The following is a 26,285-nucleotide window of genomic DNA, read 5'->3' as shown; positions in this document are numbered from 1 at the left end:
AGAGACTGGAAAAGCAAACACCTCAGCCTGGGCCATGCTGGCCTGTTTTGGGGGTGGGGCAGGATGAGGGGGGATGGGGCAGGATGAGGCAGGGGCCTGCTCCTCTCAGTCTCCCCAAGTCAGCCCTCTCCATGCCCCTGAGGGCCCATGGCTTCCTGAACCCTTGGCCCACAGTGTCCAGAAAGGGAGTGGATTTAGGGGCTGGGGACAAGCCCTCTAGGTGACACCTCTGCCCAAATCTTTCCATGCACCTCTGCCCAACCCCCAGCCAGTGCCCTCCTGCCCAGCAGATGCCAGGAAAATCTGTGCCCAGGAAGGGCGGTCTGGCACCTGAGGGCCTGCCTGACCAGCCCTTCTCAGCAGCAGGAACAGGGCAGGGACGTCACCTTGTGCCAGAGACGGCCCCAGCAGTGCCATCCACCTCCCGGGCCGAGGGGGACCCCAGGATGCTCTGCCCAGGTGAGTGTTCCTCTGGCTCCACAGCCGGGCAGTGAGGGAGGGGAAGGCTGTCCTTGTTGGGGCTCCCCAGGACCACCCCCCACACTCCACGAGTCCCTAAGAATCTGTGACATTTTCCACTGGACTGTCTCGCCCTCTGTCTGTGGTGCATGTGTCAGTGGTTTGGGGAGGGGAGCCGAAGGGATGGTGGAGAAGCTGGAGGTGAAGTCTGGGGATGAGGGGAGCCAGGAGGGGCTGTAGTCTGGGGAGCAGGACTCCTGGATGCCAAGCAAACTTTTTATTAGACTTGTGGAATCACAGAGGCGCCTGTGATAGTTTCCTTTGAACACCTTGGATTCTAAAAGACTTTTGGAATGAGCTCAGAGAGGGCTAGCAACTCATCTTGGGTAACACACAGCAAGTTGGCAGAGCTGGGACTCAAAACCCACCAGGGCTTGTGGATGCTGCCCTTGGCCACCTCTCCTTCCCTCTCCACATACAGTTTGATCCCTCTGGATTTAAGGGGCAGGGGGCAGACTCTGGACAGCACCTCCCAGGGCCTCCTTCCCTTTCTGTCCTTTCTCCAGACACCATGCCCAGGGCTAAGCAACCCCTGCCAGGCATCAGAGAAGCTACAAGCTCTTCGGTCCCCGGGAAGCTATGGTTGGTCTTTGCCTTACAGATCGCAGAGAACAGGGCCCCCTTTGCTCTCAGTGTCTAACCATAGTCCCTCATGCTGTAGTCAAAGCCCAACCTCTTCCTGAAAAGCAAGGTCAATAGCTGACTGCATGCCAGTGTCCTAGCAGTGCCCACCTTGAGGTGTCCTGGCTGGAAGGACCTTGCCAGATAGGAACAGGCAGCCCTCACTGAGTCAGGCGCTGTTCTAAGGCCTTCCATGCATCTCACCAAATGGGCACCACACTCCTACCAGGTGAATTTAATTTTACAGGTTGGAAAAATGAAGCATAGAATGTTGAAGTAACTTGCCCAAGGACACGCTGCCAGAAAAAGCTAGAGCCGAGATTCGAACCTGTAGCCTGCCTCCAGGGCCCTGAGCCCTTAAATGTCCTCCCACCTTACCTCTAATTCCTAGGAAGTCTCCACTAGAGGTCATTGTGTCCAATCCTCTGCATCTAGGTGTCTGCGCAGGCCAAACTGTTCACAGATGAGAATTAATCTCTTTTTTAAAGGCACCTGCTCCAGGGTAGAATTCCCCCTGGGGGTAATCAGACATTTATTTATTCATAGCCTTCTGGCTGGGAGAAGAGGCCCTCCCACCCAGGACTCACCACGGTCCAGCTGCCTCATTGCCCCTCTCTCCTTCCCACTGCAGCATAATCAGAAGTGAACCAGCCTTGCCTCGTGTCTCGGCTCCACGGCCTCCAAGCTGTGTGGCCCTGGACAATTGACTCAACTTCTCTGAGCCTCTGTTTATCAACTGTAAACCGATGTTAATTATACACCTGCTTTGTGAGGTTGATGAGCATTAAATGATAAAAGGGGATGAGGGCCAGAAAGGGGTTAGCGATCACAGTGTCTGGCACCTAGGAAGTGCCCAGAACTAAACGGTAAATACTTTTCACCATCATCATTATCATTATTACTGAAACCCTCCTGCCTGCAAGATCAGAACATCCTGCTTTCAGCCTTATAGTTTAGCCTCCTTATTACAAATAGGGAAACTGAGGCCCAGAGTGGAGAAGGACTTCCTCAGGGTCACTTAACAAATCGGTGGCGGAGCAGGAAGCAGCTCTCAGGCCCCCTGATTCCCCACTGGATTCCCCCACTCTTCTCCTTTGCTCCCTTCCCACTTCCGCTTCTCCTCTGGTGTGCCCCGGGTCTGGGGCCCGGGTACCCAGTCCTGCCCAGGCAGAGTCCAGGAGAGAAGTCAGCCGTGGTTGGAGGAGCAGGCCCAGAGGCCGGCGCGTTCTCAGCCCTGGCTCTTTGTCTGCTGCTTTGTGATGGTAAGTGCTGCTCCTAAATCAGTTCTGTGACACTGTTATTGTTGCCCAGGGTGCAAAGAGTCTAAACTTTTCCCCTGAGGTCAAGAATGTGGCCGGTCCCCAAGCCGCCTGGAGCAGGGGCCTGGGTGGCTGGGGGTGGGGCTGGGGCCTCACCCCGAGCTGGGGCGAGATGTGGCAGGGAGGGGGTCAGTGGGAACAAAACGCTTTGAAATGCCTCCTCTCCATCACTGCCAACATTGTCCGCTGCCCGCGGGGGGCCTGGCACCGCCTCGCCGGGGCTCCGGCCCCCAGCCCTGGCCAGGCCCGGCCCGGCATCTGAAAATGGACAGAAGGTTATTGTCCCTCCTCGCAGCTCTTTGTCTGCCCCAGTTCCAGATGTCTAGGCTGGGACCAGGGAGCTGACCCATGGTGGGCAGAGGGGAGGGGACAAAGGGGAGAGCACGGGTCACTGCATCCTGAGGGGTCTTTCCCAGACCCTGAGATCCCACCCAGCCACAACCCAGTCACCTTCTGGGCTGTCTCAGCCCTGAGATTGTCCCTATTCTCTTGCCCCTCCTTCCCCTCCCACCAGACCAGGTTCTGGCCTCTGGAGAGAAGGGGTGAGGAGTTAAGAGCAGGAGCCTTGGGATGCCCACAGCTCTACCCCAGTAGCTGTGTGGTCTGGGCAAGTTCCGCCTCCTCTTGAAGGAGGCTGTCCCCATGTAGTACTACCAGACCAGGGTCCATCCATTCACAAGTAATGACAGAGCCCTCCTGGCTGCCAGCTGCCTCTGGGCATGGAGGCACACAGAGGTGGACAGGCCACTCAGATCCTTCCAGATGTGGTCACTAGTCATAATAGTAAGGGCTAACCTTTCACACCACTTTCTCTGCGTTGGGTAGCAAGCCAACCACTTTACGTATGTTACCTCCTCCTTTCACCACAAAATCGAGGACGCAGTAGATACTGTTTTTACATCCATTATTCAGTTTTGGACACTGAGACTCTGAGACATAAAGTCACTTGCCTAAAGCCAGGCTGCTGGGAAGCAGCAAACCTGGGATCCTCGCCCGGGCTCACCACTGCCAGCGAGAGGAATGATCTGTTAATAAATGCTTGGAAGGTGTTAAGCGCTGAGCCTGGCACAGCCCCGGACTCAGCCTGTGGGAGCTGATCGGGGTGTTAATTCCACCCATCAGTGTTCCCGTTTCACAGATGGTGCTCGTGAGGCCAAGACCAGGGAAAGACAGCCTGGGTGAGGGGCTCTGGGAAACAAATAGCGACACCAACAGTGATTCCAGGGCCACCAGGGCTGGCCTGAGAGAGGCAGGCAGCCCAGTTTCAAACTTCAACTCTGTGGGCTTGGGCCAGTGACTTAGACTCCAACGTCTGAGTTTCCTCATCTATAAAATGAAAATACTCCCTACTTTACAGGGTGGTTGTAAAAATTGTTAGACAACACATTTAAAGCACTTGGCACAATGCCTGGCACACAGCAGTCAGTTGATGGCTCTTATTATTATTAGTCTGAATGGGGTAACATTTACCCCTTTGGACCCTCCTCTCACCTGGGGTCACCTGAGGACAAGGCTCTGTTGTGGGGGGCGGGTTAGCACTTGTTGAGGGGGGCGGGGAGAGCAATGCTTGGTCTTCTTGGGATCTCTAGAAGTCTTGTGACAGGCTGCTCCTGCAGGTCTGGGAGGGGGGAGGCAGAAGGGATCCGGCTAGGAGAGGAAGGGGCTGCCTGGGCCCAGAGGAGTTAACAGCTCCCAGGCCCTGGCTCAGCGGGGCTGCCACGCTGCAGCCCAGCCACAGCAAGGATTTTAGCGGAGGAGCCAGCACTGCTTCCTGATGGGCAAAACAGCTGGCTGCCTGGGAAAAACAGCTGGCCTGGCCCCAGCCTCCTCAGGACACAGGCAGAGCCTCAGAGGAGGATAGCTCCACATCTGGGGTCCTGGGAGAGGAGGGCATGACCCAGAGGGAGAGGGTGGTCCTTTGGAGTGAGTGTGGGCGTTGGGTGGAACCCCTGGAGATGAGGGGGCGTGGACAGATTCCTAGAGCAGAGGCCAAGGTATGCTAGGTCTAAGCAGAATGGGCAGAGTGACTCCAGCTGGGATCTGGTGGTCTCAGTCTCCCCTCAAATAGGAAAGATGAGGGGCAGAGGAGCAGATGGGGGGCAAGCCTGTGCTCAGCCCTGGCTTCTCTGGGAAGCGGCCTTGGAACCTGAGGTGGAAGGGAGCCCAGGCAGGGCTCCTGGACTCTTCTCTGCTGAGCTGCACCCAGGACAAGGAACGGGGCGTGGGCCCCTCCTCTGGCCAGGATCCTGGGCTCCCTTGGCCACCAAGCAGGACAGGGGCCCAGAGAGCCCCCAACCCGGGAGATTTGAAGCTGGCAGCTGGTAAGAGCTCCATCCAAGCATCCTCCCCACTGTGGGCCCCTCTTCCCTGCCTGCTTGGCTGCCAGGCTCTGAAGACCCCCAACCTTGGTGCTCTGTCTGGGCTCTGGGGTACCTCCAGTTTGCCCCCTCCCATTGGCAGGGAAACGGCACCTGAGACCACAAATGAGGTTGGGCAGGGTAGGCAGAGGGTTAGTGGAGGTTTTGCCAGAGTTCACTGGACCAGAGCTGGCTGCCTGGGCTCCTGACCCCCAAGTCCCACAGGCCAGACACCCCTAATTTCTCTCTGACCAAGGGGCCTCCTCTAGCCCATCTTTCTAACCTCCAGGGAGAGAGGTTGGCCCTCATCTTGGGTGTGCCAGCCTCAGCACCCCTCTCCCTGATGAAGGCCACCCTGCAGAGCCTTTGCCAGTGGGTAGGCCTTGGAACTGAGGCCCTCAGAGGGAAGAAGGCCCTGGGGAGGGGGACAATTTTTCCAGGGTCTCGACTGCCCCAAGCCAGAGTGAAGCCTGGGGCGCTGGCGCCACCACCTGGCTTTGGCCAGAACTACAATGGCTGAGGGATGGGAGGGAGGATGCTGTGGGGGGGGGGAAATTGTGCCTAGATGTTGGTCCACAGTGGTCTGGGTCCTATTCAGCTAGAGGAGCCCAATCATTTTTTGCCAGGCATGCATCCTACATGACCTGGAGAATGAAGCCTTAGGCCCCATAGAACAGCAGCTTTAATCTTTAGCCTGTGTCAAAATCACCTGGAAGGCTTGTTGGTTTTACCTTCACTGCCCGAATTTCTGATTCAATGGTATGGGGAGGGACCTAGGAATTTGCATTTCTAACAGTTTCCAGGTGAGGCTGATGCTCCTGGTCCAAGGACCATGCTTGGAGAGCCACCGCTTCAGAATTTCTGTGAATTTGCTCAAATATTACCTTTGCAGAGTGTGTCTTAAATTTTGGGGCAAAAAACTGAGTGTAAGTGGGAATATAGGGCTTGATCAGCCCACCTCCATCAGTGACCCCACCATATTTCTACTGAGAGCTCACCCTATGCTCAGCTGGCCCTGCTCTGGGGCTGGGGATGAAACAGTGAAGGAGGCGGGCGGGTCCCTGCCTCCAAACTCACAGCCAGGCTGGTCTGGCATGTGATCTTTCCACCTGTGAGTCTAAAAGGCAGCTCAAACTAAAAGTCCAACACAGAATCCGATCACATTCCATCTGTTTCTTCTCAGGTCTTCCCCATTGAGTAACTAGCCCACCATCCAGCCCAGTTCCAAACCCTATGAGTCATCCCGATTCCTTTTCTGTCTCCCACGTCTAATCCCACAAGCCAGTGGGCTCTGCCTCCATTCTACATCTCAACTCTCAACCCTGCCCACCATCATCTCTCTCTGTATGAGGGTCTCCTGTTTCCATCCTTGCCGCCATGGCTCTACCCTCTGAGGTGCAGCCAGAGCAATCTTTTTTTTTTTTTCTTCTTCTCCCCAAAACCCCCGGTACATAGTTGTATATTTTAGTTGTGGGTCCTTCTAGTTGTGGCATATGGGATGCCACCTCAGCATGGCTTAATGAGCGGCGCTAGGTCTGCGCCCAGGATCCGAACCGGCGAAACCCTGGGCCGCTGAAGCAGAGCATGCAAACTTAACCGCTCGGCTATGGGGCCACCCCCAGAGCAATCTTTTTAAGACGAATCACGTCACTCTTCTGCCTACCCCCTCCAATGTCTTCTTATTGCACTGAAAAAATTTTAAATCCTGCCGTGGCTTGCAGGCCCTAGGCGGTTCTCAGCTCTTACCACACCCTCCTTGCTCACGTTGCTCCTACCACACTGGCCTTGCCTGTTCCTACCGTAGGACCTTGGCCCCACGTGATCGCTCCATCTGCAACACTCTCCCCCCAGATCTGCTCTTGACTGGCTCCCCTTCTGCTCTGAGATGTCTTCACTGACCCCTCTACTCAACGTTGCCTCCCACTCCCAGCTACTCTCTGTTCTTATTAACTCGTTTTATTTTGTTCATAGTATTTACCATCCTTTGAAACTATCTATTAACTAATCAGTTTGGTTGTTTCCCTTGTGTCTCCCTCACCAGAATGTGAGCACCCTGGAAACAGAGATTGTCTGTCTTGTTCACCCAGTTCCTTGAGTCCTATCTGCACCTGGCATGTGCTCAATAAATATTTGCTGAATGAATGGGATTATATAGGATTCCACGTGGGTGTGTGTCCCCAGACATGACATCGGGGAAGGCTTTCCAGAGGAAGGAAGTTCAAGCTGAGACTGGAGGGCCTGTGGGATTTGCTCAGCAAGAGAAAGATCTGTTCAAGCAGAAGAACCAAAAAAAGCATGTGGGAAGGTCCTAAAGCATGGAGTGTTCTGGAAACTGCAAATAGTCAATTTGGCTAGAGCAGGAGATGGGGGAGGAGGGGGCATCAGAGGATTGGAGAAGTGTCAGGCAGGCCATGCAGGGCCTCGATGCCCTTGAAGGGTTTGAGTTCTGTGCTGAATGCAATGGGTAGCCCGCGAGAGTGTTAACATTAGGCACTTTAGAGAGAACCACTGAATACAGAATGGTTTCCAGGCAGAAAGCCTTGTAGGAGTGGGCCTGGAGGGTGCAGTGGCCCAGGTGAGTGGTGCTGATGCCCTGAGCCAGGCAAGTGGCAGTGCAGAAAGAAAGAGGCAGCCATGCGCAGGAGATGGTGAGGGGGTGGTCCTGCCAGGATGAAGTGATGGAGTGGGCTGGGAGAGAGACTTATCATCAGCAACATCCAGGTCTCCAGCTTGTGGGACTGGGTGGGCGGAGCTGCCGTCCGAGTAAGGGCACCATAGGGGCGCAGGTTTGGGGGAAAGATTGGGCTTCTGTTTTGGACAGATGGAATTTGGGTCAAGGTGCGCAGTTGAGACACATGTCGGTTTTCCAGAAAGAGGGAGTGTCCATGTGGTCAGCTGCTGAAGAAAGCCCTCTTAGATGAGAAGGAAGTGTCACTGGGGGGAGTGGCCAGGAGGATGCTGGTCTTGGGAGGAGCAGTTTGGCTGGAGCGGCCTTGGCCTTGGCGTGTGTCAAGCTGTGAAGGGAGGTGAGGAAGAAAAGCACAGATCTGCTTTGCAAGAGGTTTGGAGGAAGGGAGAGAGAGAGGGCTGCAGCTGGGGGCCTGCAGGCAGCCGGGTGTTTTCATGTTTTAAGTTGGGGGAGATTTAAGTCCTTTGGAATGTCAAAGGAAGTTTCCAGAAGAGAGGGAGGTTGGCAGTTCAGGAAGGGTGAGGGGGTGGCATTTGGAGCCCAGGGGGGGTTCTGGTGTGAGGAAAGGGGGCCTCTCCCATTGTACCAGGCGGTGGGAGCAGAGGCCGCTTGGGGGCAGGGGTGGAAGGTTTGGAGGCTGGAAATGAGAATTCCCAGGTGATGGCTTCTCTTTTCTCCCAAAAAGTAGCAGGGAGATCCTTGCTGGGGGGAGGGGGAATAGAGTGGGGCTTCAGGGGCTGTGGGGATGTGAAATGCCACTGAGGAAAGAGCACAGGAGCACGGGGGAATGGGCCTGCTGGGCTTGGTGGGAGTCCAGCCGAGGGCAGAGATCGTGAGCTTGCAGTAGCCCCAACCTGCCCCAAAGCAAGACGGTTATAGGGTTTTTCCAGGCAGGGATGATGGAAGAACCCTGAAGCAAGGGAATTAGTGACAGGCTGGACCACGGTGTGGACTGTGGAGGGAGGGAGGTGAAGATGGGAGGGGTCGGTGCATAGGGAGAAGGAGGAGGACTCGAGGCAAGGGAGGAACCTGAAAGCCCCCAAGCCCAATAGGATGGGCAGCGGCTCTGGGCTGGGTAAGGTGGGGGACATGCTTTGGTTCTGAAAGGGAACCCTGTTCTGGGGTTGGGAGTGCCTTCCGTCCAGAGGCTACTATGCAAGGGAATGGCTTCTTATATTTCCCCTGGATGCCGCTGTGGGGCCTCAGGCCTTCCACTGCAGGGCCACTGGCCAGGAAGCAGCCCCACCTAGGAAGCTTTGATTGAGGCCTAGTGGTAGCTTTGGAGCTGGGCTGGAGACCAGGACTGTGGGGTTCGATGCCCCCACACACTGCCCCATCATCAGGCAAGTCTATTCCTTACTGGGCCCCCACCCTTCCCCTCTCAGTGGAGATAGTGTGCACAGGTTTAGCTCCCCTTCCTGACCCTAGGAGGAGGCTGAAGAGAGACCCAAAGGTGCCATAGGAAAGCAGGTTCCCCGTGGGTTGGGGGTGAAGGGACTAGGAGCCTGGCTCCTCCAGTCCCATCTTCCCACCCCAGTAACTCTTCCTGGGTGCCAGGCTCCATGCAGAGGACTCAAGCGTATTCCTTCTCTCAAGGAATCCTCGCACACTCTCGCAGACGGGTGGTGTTATCAGCCCGATGTCACCTATGAGGACCTGAGGTCAGTGGCAGATACCAGCTAGAACCCACCACTGCCTCCAGGTGACCCCCCTTTCCTGCCCTCTCCTAAGAGAGGCTGGAAACCCCCTTCCATCTCAGCAGGGGCCTCAGGACCCCAACTCTGCCCCAGGGGAGGCTGTGTCCCCTGCTTTGGAGTGGGGCCGGGTCACCGTGTGGGGCTGTGTGGTGCCCTCTCGTTCTACAGTCTAATAGTGGGTTTTGCTCTCCTAAAGGGCGGGAGGAGCACTGCCGGTGCTGGCGACGGAGGCGAGGACGACGACACGCGGGGGATGCCAGGCTCGGACCGCGGCGGGACAGCGCGCGCAGGTCAGGGAGACCCGCTCCCGGCCCCCTAAGCCGGTCTTGCTCTCGGGCCCACGCGCGGCCTCCCTGGCCTGCGAAGTTCCGGCGGGCCCGCCAGAGGGCGCCCGCGGGGAGGCGAGGAGGGGCGGGGCCGGGGAAGCCGGGAAGGGCGGTGGCCGGTGGCTCCTCCCCGCCGGGTGTACGGCTCCGGTCTCAGGGTCGGAGGGATGGCCAGGGAATCCTGAGGCAGGGCGGTCGGGCGCTCAGTGAAGCCGGATCCCGGGGCCTGAACGCTCGGGGACTCGGAGTCGAGCGATCTCTGACGCCCGGGCGGCTCGGATGCCGTCACCCCAGACCCTCCCCTCTCCTCCTCTTCCCCCCTCCGGCGTGCAGCCGGGAGGGGGCCGCTCCTGGGTCACGCCTGGGGCGCGTGCCCCCGGCCCAGAAGAAGACACTTGAGAACCCGCGAATAGGGGTGGGGCGTGGGAGCCCACTTTTTGGGGGTATGCTCCCCCGACCCCGGCCGGCCTCGGCCCCGCCCCGGCCCAGGCCCCGCCCCGGCCCCGCCGCGCCGCCCACTCCCCTCGGCAGGGCCGGGAGCCCCGGGGGCCGCCGCCGCCGCCGCCGCCCGAGCGCCCGCCATGCGCGCCGCCCTCGCCGCCCCGCTGCTCCAGCTGCTGCTCCTGCTGGGGCCGCCGCTCGGGGCTGCGGGCCTCGCGGAGCCGCCGCTGCCCGCAGTGGTCCTTGCCATCCTGGCCCGCAATGCCGAGCACTCACTACCCCACTACCTGGGTGCGCTGGAGCGGCTGGACTACCCCCGGGCCAGGCTGGCCCTCTGGTGAGAGAGACCCGGGCATTGGCACCCACTGGGCATCTACCCCCAGCCCCACAGTCAGTCCAGGCCCCAGATGGCCCATGGGCTCCCTATCCAGACGCCACCCAGGCAGGCCCCTCCCCTCGCGACAGGCCCTCCACAGCCCCCCACAGCCGCCCCCCCATCCCCTGGCCCTGAAGACTGACCTCTGAGGCCTTAGGCTGACCCAGGGACACCCATTTCTCATTCCGGCTTCTACTCCTCCTCTTGGGACCTCCTCTGGGTGTAAGTTGGGCCCAGCCCCTCATGCCCTAGTTCTCAGAGCCCAAACTCAACCCAGTGGGCCCTGTGGTTGGCTTGATGTGGAGTGGAGCAGACGGGAGAGCTCACGTCCCCTGGGGCTGAACGTGGCAGAGATCACCAGGACCAGGGGTTCCTGGGGAGCCTGTGGAGGTGCCCTCAGCCCCCCCAACCATGCTGCTCTGCAGGGGAGTCAGACCCCTCCGCCTCCCGCTGGGCTGATTCCAGCCTCTCTCAGTATGGTAGCGCCCCCTCCCTGGAGCGTCTCCCCCCAAGTGTCCCCACAGGGCACTGGAATCAGAGACCACAGTCTGTGGAAGCCAGAACAGGGAGGAGTCCTAAGCTGAGGCTTGGGATAAACGGAGAGAAATGACAAACTGACCCCCCACAACACACCAAAGTTGGGTTGGGGGGTGGAGCTGTGTCCTGGGAGGCTGCCCACAATTACCACAGTTTGAGTTAGTTAGTTCCCACCCCTGCAGGACTTGACACGTAGTTAGTCTTCACTTCTGGGGAATTGGCTTAAAGGGGCAGCATCCTCTAAAACCTGGGCTCTTGGCTAAGCCGCCTGCACCCTTCTCCACCATGGGAGCCCCTTCCGCGGGAAAAGAGAGGCTGTGCTCTCTGGCAGCGGAGCTAGGGCCCATTAGTACTTCTCAGGGACGCTCGGAGTGTGGTTTGGTCTTTTTTACAACCTTCGGGCAGAGGGAAGCAGCAGCTCTTCTGTCGTGTTCTGACTCAGAGAGGGGAAGGGGCTGACCTGTGGTCACACAGCAAGGAAGGAAGGTAACTAAGAAAGGTCCCTCAAAGTTAAGGTACTTTTCATCTTTCAAAATGCATTCGCATTCTGTTAGCCCATGAGCTCAGCAGAACAGCTCTAGTCACAGGAGGAGAAAGCAAAGCCCAGAAAGGGCAGGACTTGCCTGAGGTCACGTAGTGGATCACAGACCTGTGATTGGGACCTAGCTGCCTGCCTTCAGTCCATCTTCTGTAGCAGATCTGCCTCTACTGCTCCCAGGAGAGGCCAGCCTTGCAGGTGTTGGTGCTCTGGGGGTCAAGGCCGCCTCGGGGTTTGGCCCTTCTGTGGCTGCTGCCCCTCACCCTTCTTCCTCCTGTGTCCCCAGGTGTGCCACAGACCACAACGTGGACAACACCACAGAGATGCTGCAGGAGTGGCTGGCCGCTGTGGGCGATGACTATGCGACTGTAGTCTGGAGGCCCGAAGGGGAGTCCAGGTGGTGATCTGAGGGGAAAGGTCCTGGGGAAGATGGGCACAGCTGCAACCCAGAGAGGACGGGGGCAGCCCTGAGCCTCAACCTCCAGGCCACGTCCCTGTCCACTACCCTCCGAGGGAGAGACCACATGCACCCACCCCATGGGAACATCCCATCTCTTTACCTGCTCAGGTCCTACCCAGATGAAGAGGGTCCCAAGCACTGGACCAAAGAAAGGCACCAGTTTCTGATGGAGTTGAAGCAGGAAGCCCTGACTTTTGCCAGGAACTGGGAGGCTGACTATATCCTGGTAAGAAAGCCTGGCCTAGGATTGGGCTTCCCACAGGTGGTGGTATCTGTCCTTGATACAAATCTTTGTTTGATTTAACCACCTGTAGGTTGGATCCTTTAGCTAGCACCCTGGGTCTGAACCCAGGCCAGATATTGAGCTTGGATCCCTATGTTTGAGCTCAGACTAAGTACTAAGCCTGGATCCCTGAGACAGATGCCAGAGTATATACTGAGGCTAGATTCCTGGGCTAGAGCCCAGAGTATAAACTGAGCCTAGTTCCCTGGACTAGAGTTCAGAGTAGATCCTTGGATCTACTCCCTAAGTCAGATCTCAGATAAAGTTCTTAGATCAGTAACTCTTATCTCTGGGCCCAACCCCTGAGCCAGTGCACCAGATGAGATCCTTGGTCCAGAAACAGATCTACTGGTTTGTAGATTAGACCTCTCTAAGGGAACTCCATTGGATTCTGGGAGCCAGTCTGGGTCTCTGGGAATGGGGAAGGATCTTACCCAGTGAATCCTTGGGGGGCTGCAGCCCAGACAAGTCTGAGGCCTGTGACGTCCCGCTCCCCAAAGTTTGCAGATACAGACAACATTCTGACCAACAATCAGACACTGAGGCTTCTGATCGAGAAGGGGCTGCCCGTGGTGGCCCCAATGCTGGACTCCCAGACCTATTACTCCAATTTCTGGTGCGGGATCACCCCCCAGGTAAGGCCAGGGATGGGGGCCTCGGGAGGAGGGACAGGGAGAGCCTGAAGGCCTCGCGGTCTGTGGGCTGTGGCAGGGGAGCAGGCTCTGGGATGGAGGGGGCCCTCTCACAGCCAGAGCAACCCCCTTCCGCAGGGCTACTACCGCCGCACAGCCGAGTACTTCCCCACCAAGAACCGCCAGCGCCGGGGCTGCTTCCGTGTCCCCATGGTCCATTCCACATTCCTGATATCCCTGCGGGCTGAGGGGGCAGCCCAGCTCGCCTTCTACCCTCCTCACCCCAACTACACCTGGCCCTTCGATGACATCATTGTCTTCGCCTACGCCTGTCAGGCTGCTGGTGAGGGGAGGCCGCTAGGCCTTTGCACGTGCTGTTCCCTCTGCATGCCCTTCCCCACTCTGCAGTTCATCTTAGCTCCTGTTTGTCTTTCGGGCTGTAGCTTTTCTTGAGCCCACTGCCCCAGTAGGTTAGATGTCCTTCTGTCTGTCTCCATCATGGCACTTGCATATATTCCTTCATCAGGCAATTTTTTTTTAAAGATTTGCACCTGAGCTAACAACTATTGCCAATCTTCTTCTTTTATTTTTTTCCTGCTTTTTTCTCCCCAAGTCCTTCCAGCACATAGTTGTGTATTTTTAGTCATGGGTCCTTCTAGTTGTGGCATGTGGGATGCCGCCTCAACGTGGCCTGACGAATGGTGCCACGTCCCCGCCCAGGATCCGAACCAGCGAAACCCTGGGCTGCCGCAGCGGAGCATGCGAACTTAACCACTCGGCTGTGGGGCTGGCCCCAATCAGGCAATTATTTATGGAGCACTAACCATGTGCCAGGCACTGGGGAGACAGTGTGGATAAAATCTGGCAGTCCCTGCCCTGCTGGAAGCTCCAGTCCCGTCAGTCAAAGGATCACACAAGTCAATGTCCAATCACAACTGTGACAGGAAAGAGAACTTCTCAATTATAGGTGCCCTGGGAGCTTAGGCGAGCACTGACCTGGTCAGGGAAGGCTTCCTGGAGGATGTGAACTTTGGGGCTGAGATCTGAAGTGTGGGCAGATACTGACAAGGCAAGCAGAGCAGGAAAGAATATTTCAGGCAATGGGACCAGCAGATGCAAAGGCCCTGTGGTGGTGGGGAATATAAGCAGGCAGGTGGCTGGAGCACAGTAGGTTGAGGGGGCATGGTGCAAGCCAAGGCAGGAAAGGTAGGCGTGCTGGGCATGGGGTTAACTTTTAAATAGATAGTGTGTGCCTGCCCCTGAGGAGTTCATGGTCTATAGAAGATAAAGAATAAATAAGTAATTATAATAAAGGTGACAAATATTGATGAAATAAAAAAGGCCACTCTGGTTGCCAGTGGAGGACAGCATGGTGGGAGCAGGACAGGGTTGGGGTTAAGTGTAAGGATGTGGGCGGGAGCTGAGGGTGCTGGGTCTGGGCCAGGCGGTGGGGTGGGCAGAGGTGGGAGAGGTTTAGGGGGTGGAGCAATGCCTGGTGGCATCCTGTGGGGTGGGCGTTTGCCTGTTCTTTCCTCACCTCAATCCCCGAGGGCAGGGACTCTGTCCGTCTTGCCCACTGCCATCACCCTGGCACCCAGCAGGTGCTCTGACACGTCTGTTGAATGAATAAACCATCTCAGCAGAAAAGTCCCTTGGATATCATTTGGGCCAAGCCCTTTCTCCCTCCAGTCCCAGAGAGGACTCACGGATTGGGTCGCTGGCAGGACTGCGCCTAGAACTTCTCAGCTGGGTTCTGAGAGCCCTGCCCCCTACTCCAGCACTCACTCGGCCTCTCTGCACAGGGGTCTCGGTCCACGTGTGCAACCAGCACCGCTACGGGTACATGAACGTGGCCGTGAAATCCTACCAGGGGCTAGAGGACGAGAGGGTCAACTTCATCCACCTGATCTTGGAAGCACTAGGTGAGGGTTGGGTGCCCCTGCGCCCACCTGTGCGGCTGCTCCCCGCCTCCCTGCCCCATGTGCCCCTTCTCCCAGGCCCTGGACCTGACTGGGCAGCAGGCTGGGTCCCAGCTTCAGCCTAACTCACTCCCTGACTCTGGGCAAATCTCTTTCCCCACTGGGCCTCAGTCTCCCCATCTCCACCCTGGAGGCAGGTGGGTTCTGTGATCTCAGAGGGCCCTTCCTGCTGGGCATTCCGCTGAGGGGGGCTGGGACTCCAGGGTTGCCCCTGACATGTGAGGACTCATGTTTGAGGGGTGCTTTCCTCTGCAGTGGACGGGCCCCCCATGTGGGCCTCGGCTCATGTGTCCCGGCCCCCAAAGAGGCCCAGCAAGATGGGGTTTGATGAGGTAAGCCCCCTCAGCCTGCAGAAGTGGGGCCAGGAGGTGGGTGGGCTCTTCCCTCCCCCTGCACCCACTTCCCCTGCACCCACTCCGCTGCCTCGTCCAGGTCTTTGTCATCAGCCTGGCCCGCCGGCCCGACCGCCGTGAGCGCATGCTGAGCTCGCTCTGGGAGATGGAGATCTCCGGGCGGGTGGTGGATGCTGTGGATGGCCGGTGAGGCTCCCCAGGTCCCTCAGAGCTTCCTGGGAGGGGGACAAATGAGTTGAGTGAGTTTCCTGTTCTAGGAGGTATTCAAACAAGGCCTGAGCAGTTCTGTCTCAGGGAGTCCCAGGGCAGACAGAAATAGGACAGGATGGAGGGAGGAGAGTACAATGGTTAAGGCCCAGGATCTGGAGCTCCCAGGCTTGGATTTCAGCTCTGCCCTTCAGCAAGTTACCCCCACCTCTCAGCCCTGCTGTGTAAATGGCAGATAATTGTGCCTTGCTCTTTGGGGCTGGTAAGGGTCAGTGAAGATTCAGCCAGGGCCTGACTCATGGTTAGTGTTCCAAAGCTTAGGTGTCTTTATTATGGTCAGGGTTATTCTTCCCCATCCTGAACTTAGGTCCCTGGTGGGTAGGTGGGAGTGGGAGCAGGCCAGTCACGTGCCCTGGGGACCCAGGGCTCATATGACCCACGTGCCTGCTGATCTTTGCTGCATGTGCCACCAGCCCCTTTGACCACAGGATTTTGTTTTTTGCTTGGGCCTCTGCCCAAGAATTATATGCCATGTTCCCCACATTTGTCCTGGGGTGCATCCTTCTCAGGCCACCACCCGCCTCCCCACGCTGCTACCCTCTCCCCTGAGGGTCACCCCTCAGGGGTTCCCCAGGTCCAGTCACTGATGGCTTCAGGCCACACAAAGCAGTAACAAAGCTGAAAGCTCCTTCAGACCAGATTCCAGTGTGACCATCCCCAACATGCACAGGCCAGGCCTCCTGGATGGGGCCCTGGCTGGCGGCCCTCACCCCATTACACCCGTCTCCCTCAGGACACTCAACAGCAGTATCTTGAGGAGCCTTGGCGTGGACCTGCTCCCTGGCTACCAGGACCCCTACTCAGGCCGCACGTTGACCAAGGGCGAGGTGGGCTGCTTCCTCAGCCACTACTCCATCTGGGAGGAGGTGAGGACCCCGGCCCCTCGGCCCACACCCTCAGGGAGAGCAGGGCCACCCTCACCACTGCTCTGTGTCCAGCCCTCCAATGAACCAGTGGAGAAATGAATGCATGAAGACCCGGTCAGCAGCTTTAACTCTGTGTGTTCAACCCTATACCTTATTCGTTCTCCAGTCTCTATTGAGCACCTACTGTGTGCTAGGCGATATTCTGCTCTGAGCATACAAAGGGGAACAAGGAAAATGCAGCTCAAGAAAGAACCAAGCTTGTCATGGAGGGGAGATGTCAGGCTGTTCTAGAGTGTGGACTGGCCTGCACTCCTGGCTTGGTGTGGGGTCCGGGGGGCCATGCCATCCAAGGGAGGGGAGAAGAGGCTTCTGGGCAGAGGAGAACAGTGTGAGCAAAGGCCCTGAGGCAGGAAGGAGTTGGGTGTGTTCTGGAGGGAAGAAGAAAGGCCTGCTTGGCACTAGGCGGAACCCTCAGCGCAGGGCTGGGGTGTGAGCACCCAGGAGCAGCTGCTACCTGGAGGCACCCCCCGGGAGGGCTCACACTCACTCCGTGTCTTTGTTTTCTACTGTAACTAAAATAGATGGCTGCAAGCTTATATTTCTATTTTTCTACTGTCTCTGAGCAGGTTGAAGGATGACGTACATTTCACCATTTACTGAGCTGATTTCATGTACTTTTCACATTTCCAAAAGTTACAGGAAGTACCGTTTCTGAGAGATGTTGGGGCCTAGGGTCTCCCCTCACCCCTCGCCCAGCCCAGCCTCCTTTAGGACAGTTCAGGAGTTCGGGATGAGGAGCCAGGCCTTCGAGTCCAGCAGATGCAGGGTCAGATCCTGCTTCTGCCACCGCCTGGCTGTGTGTCCTTGGAAAGTGGTTCCACCTCCCCACATCTCCATCTCCTCACTGCAGCACAGGGACATCCTGTGTTCTGCCTCCTGAGGGTCCCAGAGGGCCTTGAATGCCAGAGCAAGGCGTTGGGATTTCAGTCCCCAGGCGGTGAGAGCCCCAGCAGGCTTTGGAGCAGCTGAGTGACGTGGCCAGGGCCGAGCGTTTGGCACGTAACTGAGGCCAGGGAGAGTCGGTTGGTGTTAGCGAGGTGGAAGGGGATGGCTCAATCTAAAAAGCCATCCCCCACCGTATACCACAGGTGGTTGCCAGGGGCCTGGCCCAGGTCCTGGTGTTTGAGGACGACGTGCGCTTTGAGAGCAACTTCAGGGGGCGACTGGAGCAGCTGATGGAGGAAGTGGAGGCAGAGAAACTCCCATGGGACCTGATGTAGGCAGCCTGCGCCCCCAGGGGCAAGGGAGAGGGGTGGGCCCCTGGGAGCCTGCCTCCACCTGCTTGGAGCCCTGGTCAGCCCTCCCCCAGAACCTGGCCTGTAGGATGGGGGCAGGGGAGGGGTCCTGTGACACAGGACCTACAGTGACTCCTGGGACCTTTGGTGTCACCTACAGCTACCTCGGCCGGAAGCAGGTGAACCCTGAGGAGGAGGCGGTTGTGGAGGGGCTGCCACACCTAGTGGTGGCCGGGTACTCCTACTGGACACTGGCATACCTCCTGAGCCTGGCGGGTGCCCGCAAGCTGCTGGCCTCCCAGCCCCTACGCCGAATGCTGCCCGTGGACGAGTTCCTGCCCATCATGTTTGACCAGCACCCCAAGTGAGTCTTGGTGGGGGCAGGGCAGGGCTTCCTCTCCTGGGAGCCCGCCTCTCGCTGGGCAGGTGGGGAGGCCGAGGCTGGCACGGCTGAGTCACTTCTTCCAGGCCACTGAGGAGTAGCCCAGCTTAGCCCTAGAGTCAGACCAACCCAGGTGTGAATTCTGTGCTGCCCATGTGGGTTTTAGTCAAGTGACTTCCCTGTTCCAAGCCTCAGTTTCCCTCTCTGGAAAATATGGATCAGAGAATCCTGCCTCTCATGTTTGTTGTGAGGTCTAGATGGGGAGGGCAGTGAGGTGCCTGGCTCCAGACAGGTGTGCGGTCTGGGTGGAGGGGCCCACCTCAGCCCCCCTCTGCCCCCCTGAGCCATCCTCCTGCCTCACAGCGAGCAGTATAAGGCACACTTCTGGCCACGGGACCTGCGGGCCTTCTCAGCCCGGCCCCTGCTTGCCGCCCCCACCCACTATGCGGGGGATGCCGAGTGGCTCAGCGACACGGAGACATCCTCACCCTGGGATGATGACAGCGGCCGCCTCATCAGCTGGCGTGGCTCTCACAAGACCCTGCGTGACCCTCGCCTGGACCTGGCTGGCAGCAGTGGGCACAGCCTCCATCCCCACCCCAGGGATGAGCTCTAGGTGAGGGCGGGCTGGGAAGAGGGGGCCCTCGGTTGCCTCTCCCTTTTAGAGCTGACTCTCTGTGTCTTGGTCTCAGCCTGTCTTCTTTCTCTCCTTCCCTCTGTCTGCTCCATCTCTGTCTCTATTTGTGTGTTTGGCTGTCCCTTCGTTTCTCTGTGCACCTCTAGCGCTTACTCTTTCTCTGCCCGCCTCTGTCTCTCTGACTTTCTCCGTGTCTGTTTCTGTCTCTGCCCCTCGCTCTCTGCCCCTAGTTCTTCTATTCTCTCCTCTTGTGTCTCCTGTCTAGGTCTAGGTGGTGACTCCAGAGGAGTGCCCAGGAGCAGGCCACAGCTGTCCAGGGGGCAGAGTTGGAGATCGCTGGCAGAGGCTGCCACCAGCAGCCACAGACCCAGTAGAGACCTGGTTGCCACCTTAGGCATGGCCACTCTGCCCTCTGGACCCATCTTATATCGGGAGAAACCACTCAGAGATGGGTCCCCTTCTCCAAAGGTCACGTGGTGAAAGGGCAGAGCTCACAGGCCCTCTTACCCTGCACTGCCTGACTCAGGGCCTGGGCGGAGGGGAGGAGGGGGCAGACAGGAGCCCTGCCCTCCCTGAGGACCCAGCTGCTGGGGCCCCTCTGCCCCCTTCTACCTCCACCTCAGCCCCCTCCCTGGCTTGACACCTGGGTCCCACCTTCCAGGGCCAACCTTCCTCCCTGGCCAGTGGGAAGTGCAGGGAGGTGGGAGGAGGACCCTTGCAGACCTGGTGCCCAGCACACAGTAGGCCCTCAATAAAAGCCGGCTGGTATTTGCACTTTATACTTTTTAAGCCATGGCTGAGCTTCTCTGCGTGTCACGAGGTCTGGGAGGGAGGATTCTTGATGAAGCAGATGGAGACACGGGAGGGCAGCCTGGAGGAGGAGTCAGGCCGACCTGGCATCGTCTCCTTGCTGGGTGATCTTGAGTGGGTGCCATCCCTCCCTGTGTCTTAGTCTACTCGCAGGTAGAGTGGAGGTGGGAGAGGAGTATCTCCTGAGCTGGGTGTGTATAACGCGGCCTGGCCCAGAGCCCAGCCCACAGTGAGTGCTCACCCACTGGGGCTGTAGTGGTCATCGCTGGCCTCACTTTGCTGGTCAGGGTGGGCCCAGGTCAGACCCAGGGCTGCTGATCCTCCTAGCCCTTGGGTCTTCACTTGTGCAGCTGGAGCCCCTCCCCTGGCAGTGGCTGGGGGAGACCTGGGGCTCCCCTCCGTCCCTAACCAGTGTGGCTGCCAGAGGGCGCAAGGTGCCGGAACTTGGACTGTGGGGGCCAGGGCGCCCTCTGCTGGTTTGGGGCGACAAGTGGGAAGGGAGCCCCAGCGTTTGGAATCTGCCCCTGGCTGTGGGCTGCCTGCAGCAGCTCCACACCTTCTGCTATTCTGCTCAGGGACTGCTGGCTCTCCTCCCTCCCCCAGCCGCGGTAGGGTCAGGCTTCTGGGCCCAGCAGCTGTCTCCATGACCTGCACTCAGGGAGCTGAGGCGCTGGGGTGGTGGCTCCTTGCCTTGGCCGTGGCTGTCTCTGCCTCCACCAGCACAGGACCGTGGTACTGGCATCACAGGTTTCCTTCTCCAGAGGAGCCCCTCTCCCGTGGCAGCCCCTTGATTGGTTGTGTAAACCCCTGGGTCCTGGCAGATCGGACAGACACCTCCCGAGGCAGGGCCATCCCTCCTCCTGTCCTGGGGCTGCGGTCCAGCAGGCCCGGCTTTGGTTCCAGGCCCTGGCATGGCAGCGAGAAGGACTTTGGGCCAGAGCTGTGGGATTGTGCTTTGTTTGGTCCAAGAGTGAAAGCACTGATTCTGCATGGCTATGACCTTGAGCAAGTCACCTCCTCTCCAGGCTTCAGGTGTCCCCTTCATTCATTGAAATAAACGTTTATCAAGCACCTCCTATGGGCCAGGTTTAGGCATTAGGGATACAGCCTGTAACATAACTGAAAAACACCCCTGACCTCATGGACCTGACGTTCTGCCAAGGGAGACAGACAGGAACAAATAAGTAAATATTACAGGGTGATATGTGCTATAGAGCAAAAAGGGGGAGCTATCAGGTACAGTCTGAGACGTTAATGTCTAATGAAGAGTTGAAGGGGGTAAAGTGGCAAGCTATGGGGACATCTGAAGGAAGACCATTCCAGGCCACGGGAACAGCATATGCAAAGGTCCTGAGGCAGGAGCAGGACTGGCAGGTTCAAAAGACAGCAAGGAAGCCAGTGTGGGTGGAGCAGTGTGAGCAAGGAGGAGCCAAGGTCTGGAGATGATGGAGCCAAGGTCAGGGTCAGAGCAGGGAAGGCCTTGGAGGCCATTTTGGCTTTTACTCTGAGATGAGAAGCCCCTGGAGGGTTTGAGGCCGAGAAATGACATGATCTAACTTATATTGAACATGCTCACCCTGGCTACCATACTGAATGAACCATAGGTGGGTCCAGGGTAGAAGTAGGGAGACTGGTTAGAAACCCACATGAGTCCAGGTGAGATACGACGACGATGCCTCAGACCAGGTGTTAGCAGTTGGGGTGGTGAGAAGGTAGAGCCGAGAGAATTTCAAGAGGAGAGGAGGCTTTGCAGAGGAGATGATGTCACCTCCTGGAGCCCCCCTGTGCTGCCTTGCTCTGGTCGACCCCACTATTCTTCAGCATCGACTGCGAGCCCTTGGGCCGAGTCTCCTTCAAGCTGTTTGCAGACAAAGTTCTAAAGGCAGCAGACAAGGTTCGTGCTCTGAGCACTGGGGAGAAAGGACTTGGTTATGAAGTTTTCTGCTTTCACAGAATTATTCCAGGATTTATGTGCCAGGTTGGTGACTTCACACAGCATACTGGCACCGGTGGAGAGTCCCCCTACAGGGAGAAATTTGATGATGAATATTTCATCTGGAAGCACGTGGGTCCTGGCATCTTGTCCACGGCATGTGCTGGCCCCAGCACAAACAGTTCCCGGGTTTTCACCTGCACTGCCAAGGCTGAGTGGCTGGATGGCAGGCATGTGGTCTTTGGCAAGGAGGAAGGGACATGACTCTCACGGAAGCCAAGGGGCACTTTGGGTCCAGGAATGGTAAGACCAGCAAGAACACCGTTGCTGTCTGTGGACGACTCTAAGCAATTTGACTTGTTTTTGTTTTTGCTTTTTTTTAGGAAGATTAGCCCTGAGCTAACATCTGCTGCCAATCCTCCTCTTTTTCCCAAGGAAGATTGGCCCTGAGCTAACATCCGTGCCCATCTTCCACCACAGCACGGCTTGCCAAGCGGTGCCATGTCCGCAGCCAGGATCCGAACCAGCAAACCCTGGGGCGCCAAAGCAGAATGTGTGCACTTAACCGCTGTGCCACCGGGCCGGCCCCTTGACTTGTGTTTTGTCTTAACCGCCAGTTTCCCCAGCTGCTTACACATCCTGTCGTCTTCATGCTCTGGCTGCAGTTCTTTCGGTTCCACGTTTTCCTTCTCCCCCTCAAGTCTAGATGAACTGAAGAGTTAAGTTTATGATCATGAGGGGCCGCCCGGTGGCGCAGCGGTTAAGTTCGCGTGTTCCCCTTCTCGGTGGCCCCGGGGTTGGCCGGTTCGGATCCCGGGTACGGACGTGGCACCACTTGGCAAAAGCCATGACAAGTAGAGGAAGATGGGCATGGATGTGAGCTCAGGGCCAGTCTTCCTCAGCAAAAAGAGGAGGACTGGCAGCAGCTGTTAGCTCAGGGCTAATCCCCCCCTCCAAAATAAATAAATAAATGCTAAAAAAAAAAAAGTTTATGACCATGAGATAAAAACTAAACAACAGCAAAAGAGAGAGAGAGAAGGAGAGGAATTGAGGACGATGTCAAAGTTTTTGGCCCAAATTACTGGAAGAATGGAACTGCCATTAACTGAAGTGGAGAAGATGGGTGGGGCTGGTTGGGGGCAAGTGAGGAGAGCAGTTTTAGACATGCGAAATTGGAGATCCGGACGTGGAGGTCAGGTAGTGGTTGGATCCACGAGTCTGGGATTCAAGGTTCAGGTCTGGGCTGGAGACAGAAGCTTGGAATCTTCTGTCCTGACCCAAAAGTCCTGGTCCCCAGCCACACCCTCCACCTGGGGAGTTTGTTATAGGCAGGTTCCTGCCCCCTCTGAACTCCGCGGCACAGGGCTCTGATTCAGCTGCTTGTAGGTGAGGCCTGACTACTTTTCAACAAAACCACCCCAGGTGATTCTGAGGAGGTGACAGGTTTTGGAACCGCTGCTAAATTTACATACAGTAAAATTTACTTTGATGATTTTTGATAAACGTAAGCCGTCATGTCACCACCACTACATGAAAATAGAGAATATATGCGTCTTGCCAAAAAGTTTCCCTGTGCCACTGCGCAGTCAACTCCCTCCTCCTAACAGCACTGGGACACCACTGATCTGCTTTCTGTCCCTATGGTTTTGCCTTTTCCAAACTGTCACATGGATGGAATCACACAGTATGTGGCCTTTTGTGTGTCGTCTTTTATCCAGCACAATGTTTTATTTGGAAGTTTTATACAAAACTGAGCTTTAACATCTTCCCTAATACTTTATGCTACGGTTTCTAATCCTAATATATATTAGGAAGAAAGTGTCAGGAAATTTTCCTCAAGACTTCTAAATATCCCCAATACCCTCCAGGCTGCCGGGATGCTATGCAAATATTTTGGTTTTCCACGTGTGCCCTGCTGTGAAAAGGCTCAGGAAGCCTTGTTGTGAGGCACGCCCCCGCTAGGGGGAGGCACGGACAGCTGAAAGAAAGTGAGAAAGTGGAATGAGGGTGAGTGGGCAAGAACCACGTCTACTGCACCTCCCTCCTGGTGGGCCGCTTCTAATCTGCACTGTGCCCCTCACTTCAAGGTGGGTACAATTGTGTGCAGACCAGGGGCTTTCCTCGGAGTAAATGGCAATAGCTTTTGGGCACCAGCTGTTTGCCAACTGTTTTGCCTGCTCCAGAAGCTTTTTGTCTCGCAGTTTCTCAGCCGAATTGTAGATGCTGGAGAAGAGCACCCCCCACCACCACCACCGGCCAATGGCCATCTCGGCAAACCTTGGTGTGGTCCTATTAGCCACAGCATGGGCTCTGGGAGCAGAGAAAGCTAGTTTGAGTTCTGCCTCTGCCCTTTCTAGCTCTGTGACCTTGGGTAAGTGTCCTGACCTTTCTCTCGCCTCAGCTTTCTGCTCTGTAAAATGGGGTTAGCTCTCGTGCCAACCTCACTGGATGTCGTGAGGATTCATTGAGCCAGTGCAGGTAAGCATGGTGCCCAGCACAAAGGGAGCACTGCCCTGATGGTGGCTGGCATCATGGTGACCCTCCCTACAGTGACAGAGGGAATCAGGTTGGACTTAGGAGGTCTGCCTGAGTCAGAAGAAAGAGTGGGGACTCGGCAGACAGAAGATCTAACTTCCGGTTTCACCTCTGCCACTTGGTTGTCTGTGGCACTTGAGCTAGGTCCTCCTCCTTGCTGTAAAATGCCTCAGTTTCCCCCTGTGTAAAATGAAGGAGCATGACGAGATTTGCCGTCTGGGATCCCTCCCCGATGGTGTGGGAAGTGGTTCTTAAACCTCGGAGAGCATCCAAACCCCCAGAGACCTTGTTCAAACAGACTACTGGGCGCCACCCCCAGAGTGTCTGACGCAGTAGGTCTGGGGTGGGGTCCACGCATCCACACCTCTAACAAGTTCCCTGGTGATGCTGACGCCGTTGGTGCGGGTTCTCCAGCACCAACAGCATCGGCTGTTGAGGACCACTTTGAGAACCACTGGTTTGGGCAACTGTAGAACCAGACTCTTCAGCTGAGCCCAGCATCCATCCAACCTCGGAGGCCCAGGGCCAGCGAGGGGCTGTTCAGAGGGTCCAAGAGGAGCCAGACCCTTGATGGGGCCTGCAAGAATTTTCTCTCCCAGCCCCACCCAGGACTTGAAATCTCTCCAGTCACCTGAAAGAAAAGCCAGACCCACTCTGGAGCACAGATTCCTTGTCCCTGGGGCCATGCTGTGGCAGTTGCATCAGGCCCCTGGAGGAGGTGCTCCTGGATGGAAACAACTGGTAATCAGACCCTTGGGGGAATGGAGAGGCCGCATCCTGAGCCGAGGACTCAGGGGCATCCCCCTGCTGCAAGCGCATGCAGGCTTGGGTCCAGCACTGCAGTGCACAGCTCCACTATCAGCTGCGGTTATTTCTAACTAACAAGGGAAGCCCACGTTCATTGTTGAAATTTTTTAAAAAACAACAAAAAAAACCCCGAGCAAAATAAAATCACCAGTGTTAACATTTTGAGATAGCGTCTTATAGTTAAAAAAATTTTTTTAAGTCTCTTTTGTTTCTTAACCTGGACCGTGGTTCCCTTAGCGTTTATTATACGTCTTTAAATGGAATATATGCATTACGGTGTGGGTCAAACTGGGTCCCCAGCTTCATACATTGAAGTCCTAACCCCCAGTACCTCAGAATGTGACCTTTCTTTGGAAATAGGGTCGTTGTGGAGGTAACTAGTTAAGATGAGGTCATGCTGGAATAGGGTGGGCCCCTAACCCGGTTAATTGGTGTCCTTATCCAAAGGGGGAATCTGGACACAGGCAGGCACACAAGGAGGACGCCACGTATAGACTGCAGCTCTGCTACCGAGGAACGGACTGAAACTGGGAGACAGGCCTGGAACAGGTCCTTCCCTGGAGCCTCGAGAGGGAGCACCGCCCTGCCGACGCTTGGCGTCAGGCCTCTGGCCTCCGAAACTATAAGACAAGAAGTTCCTGTTGTTGAGGGCACCCAGCGTGTGTGCTTTGTTACGGCAGCTGGAGCAAACTGATGCAATTACATACCCTCTTTTGAAAATATAGTTCACAAATTTAAAATCTTTTTCAAAAGTACCAAAAAGAATATATGAGTCATATAAGAAACACCCCAAATCTGCAGGCTTTTCTCTATGAATTTCTGTCTACGTCTCTCCCCAGCCCCCAAACACATATATAGGTTTAGACTGAACTTGCTGTTCTGTACCTGCTTTTTCAACCAATATGTCATGAGTATCTTCTCCAACAAGTTTTTAATCTCTTGATTTTTTCCTGACTAGACACACAGGTATTCCTTTCCCAAAACACTTAAACATTACAAAAATTTACAAGTCACAAGTGAAAATCTCCTCTAATTCCACTTTCCAGAAATAATCCATCTGAATAGTTCAGTTGTGTATTCCTCCAGATTCTTTTTACATGCTTGTAATAACATACACAGGTTATTTTCATGGAGAAATGGCACTGTGGTCCACCTACAGCTGTGCACCTTGCCTTTTATTTTTCTCAGCTAGTATATGTTTTGGAGACCTTTCCATGTCTGAACAATAGATCTGTCTTATCATTTTTAATGGCTCTGTAGTATTCCTTAGACTATATGTAATATAATTTATCAAGTGGCTAGGATTTTTCAACCTTCCACAAACATTGGTCATTTTAACGAGGCCTCAGGTTAGACCTGTGTCCTGGGATCTGGGATCTGAGATCCTTCCTGCCTCACCCTAACTACGCTTTGTTCTTAACTGCACCACACCACTCATCCTCACACCAGATTCCAGAGGGATATAAGACATGCAGGGCGTGCACTGGGCGAATGCATATCGCCTATTACCAATTGGCTTTGCTCCAACCCCACGAAGTTTCCTGGTCCACAGCTCTGGACCAGGTGGAGCATTCTTTTTCTCTGGCCTATGGGCAAGCCTGAGAGGGCTCCTTTCTCCCTTTCTCC

The 26,285-nt window shown here is 56.3% G+C and overlaps 1 protein-coding gene and 1 pseudogene across 12 annotated transcripts; both read left to right on the top strand.

Moving 5' to 3' along the window:
* On the top strand, positions 1 to 25,322 carry CERCAM (cerebral endothelial cell adhesion molecule). 12 transcript variants are annotated; one of them, XM_070518637.1, is made up of 15 exons: positions 6 to 459; positions 9,102 to 9,166; positions 9,399 to 9,492; positions 11,707 to 11,817; positions 11,989 to 12,106; positions 12,664 to 12,798; positions 12,934 to 13,138; positions 14,598 to 14,717; positions 15,030 to 15,106; positions 15,207 to 15,313; positions 16,128 to 16,260; positions 17,409 to 17,536; positions 17,716 to 17,919; positions 18,301 to 18,553; positions 18,840 to 20,997. In XM_070518637.1, exons 4-14 carry the CDS (start codon positions 11,744 to 11,746, stop codon positions 18,551 to 18,553), a joined length of 1,554 nt encoding a protein of 517 aa, XP_070374738.1. In that variant the 5' UTR covers positions 6 to 459; positions 9,102 to 9,166; positions 9,399 to 9,492; positions 11,707 to 11,743; the 3' UTR covers positions 18,840 to 20,997. The 12 variants fall into 12 exon arrangements, with proteins under 12 accessions (XP_070374737.1, XP_070374738.1, XP_070374735.1 ...); XM_070518634.1 differs by having other exon boundaries at positions 120 to 459; positions 9,399 to 10,306; XM_070518635.1 differs by lacking the exon at positions 6 to 459 and adding an exon at positions 693 to 2,402 and having other exon boundaries at positions 9,399 to 10,306.
* On the top strand, positions 21,354 to 25,085 carry LOC106845435 (peptidyl-prolyl cis-trans isomerase A pseudogene; annotated as a pseudogene).
* Positions 25,323 to 26,285: the final 963 nt, after the last annotated feature.

The sequence above is a fragment of the Equus asinus genome, chromosome 10 (assembly GCF_041296235.1).
Source record: "Equus asinus isolate D_3611 breed Donkey chromosome 10, EquAss-T2T_v2, whole genome shotgun sequence".
In the NCBI taxonomy this organism is placed as follows: Eukaryota; Metazoa; Chordata; class Mammalia; order Perissodactyla; family Equidae; genus Equus; species Equus asinus.
The sequence above is the reverse complement of the archived record's forward strand: the minus strand, read 5'-3'. Positions and strand labels throughout refer to the sequence as shown.

Coding starts and splice junctions, on each gene's coding strand:
- CERCAM (XM_070518636.1), top strand. CDS start 246: ATGCACCTCTGCCCAACCCCCAGCCAGTGCCCTCCTGCCCAGCAGATG. Junction 460..9,398: donor CCCCAGGATGCTCTGCCCAG/GTGAGTGTTCCT, acceptor GCTCTCCTAAAG/GGCGGGAGGAGCACTGCCGG. Junction 9,493..11,706: donor CGGCGGGACAGCGCGCGCAG/GTCAGGGAGACC, acceptor CTGTGTCCCCAG/GTGTGCCACAGACCACAACG.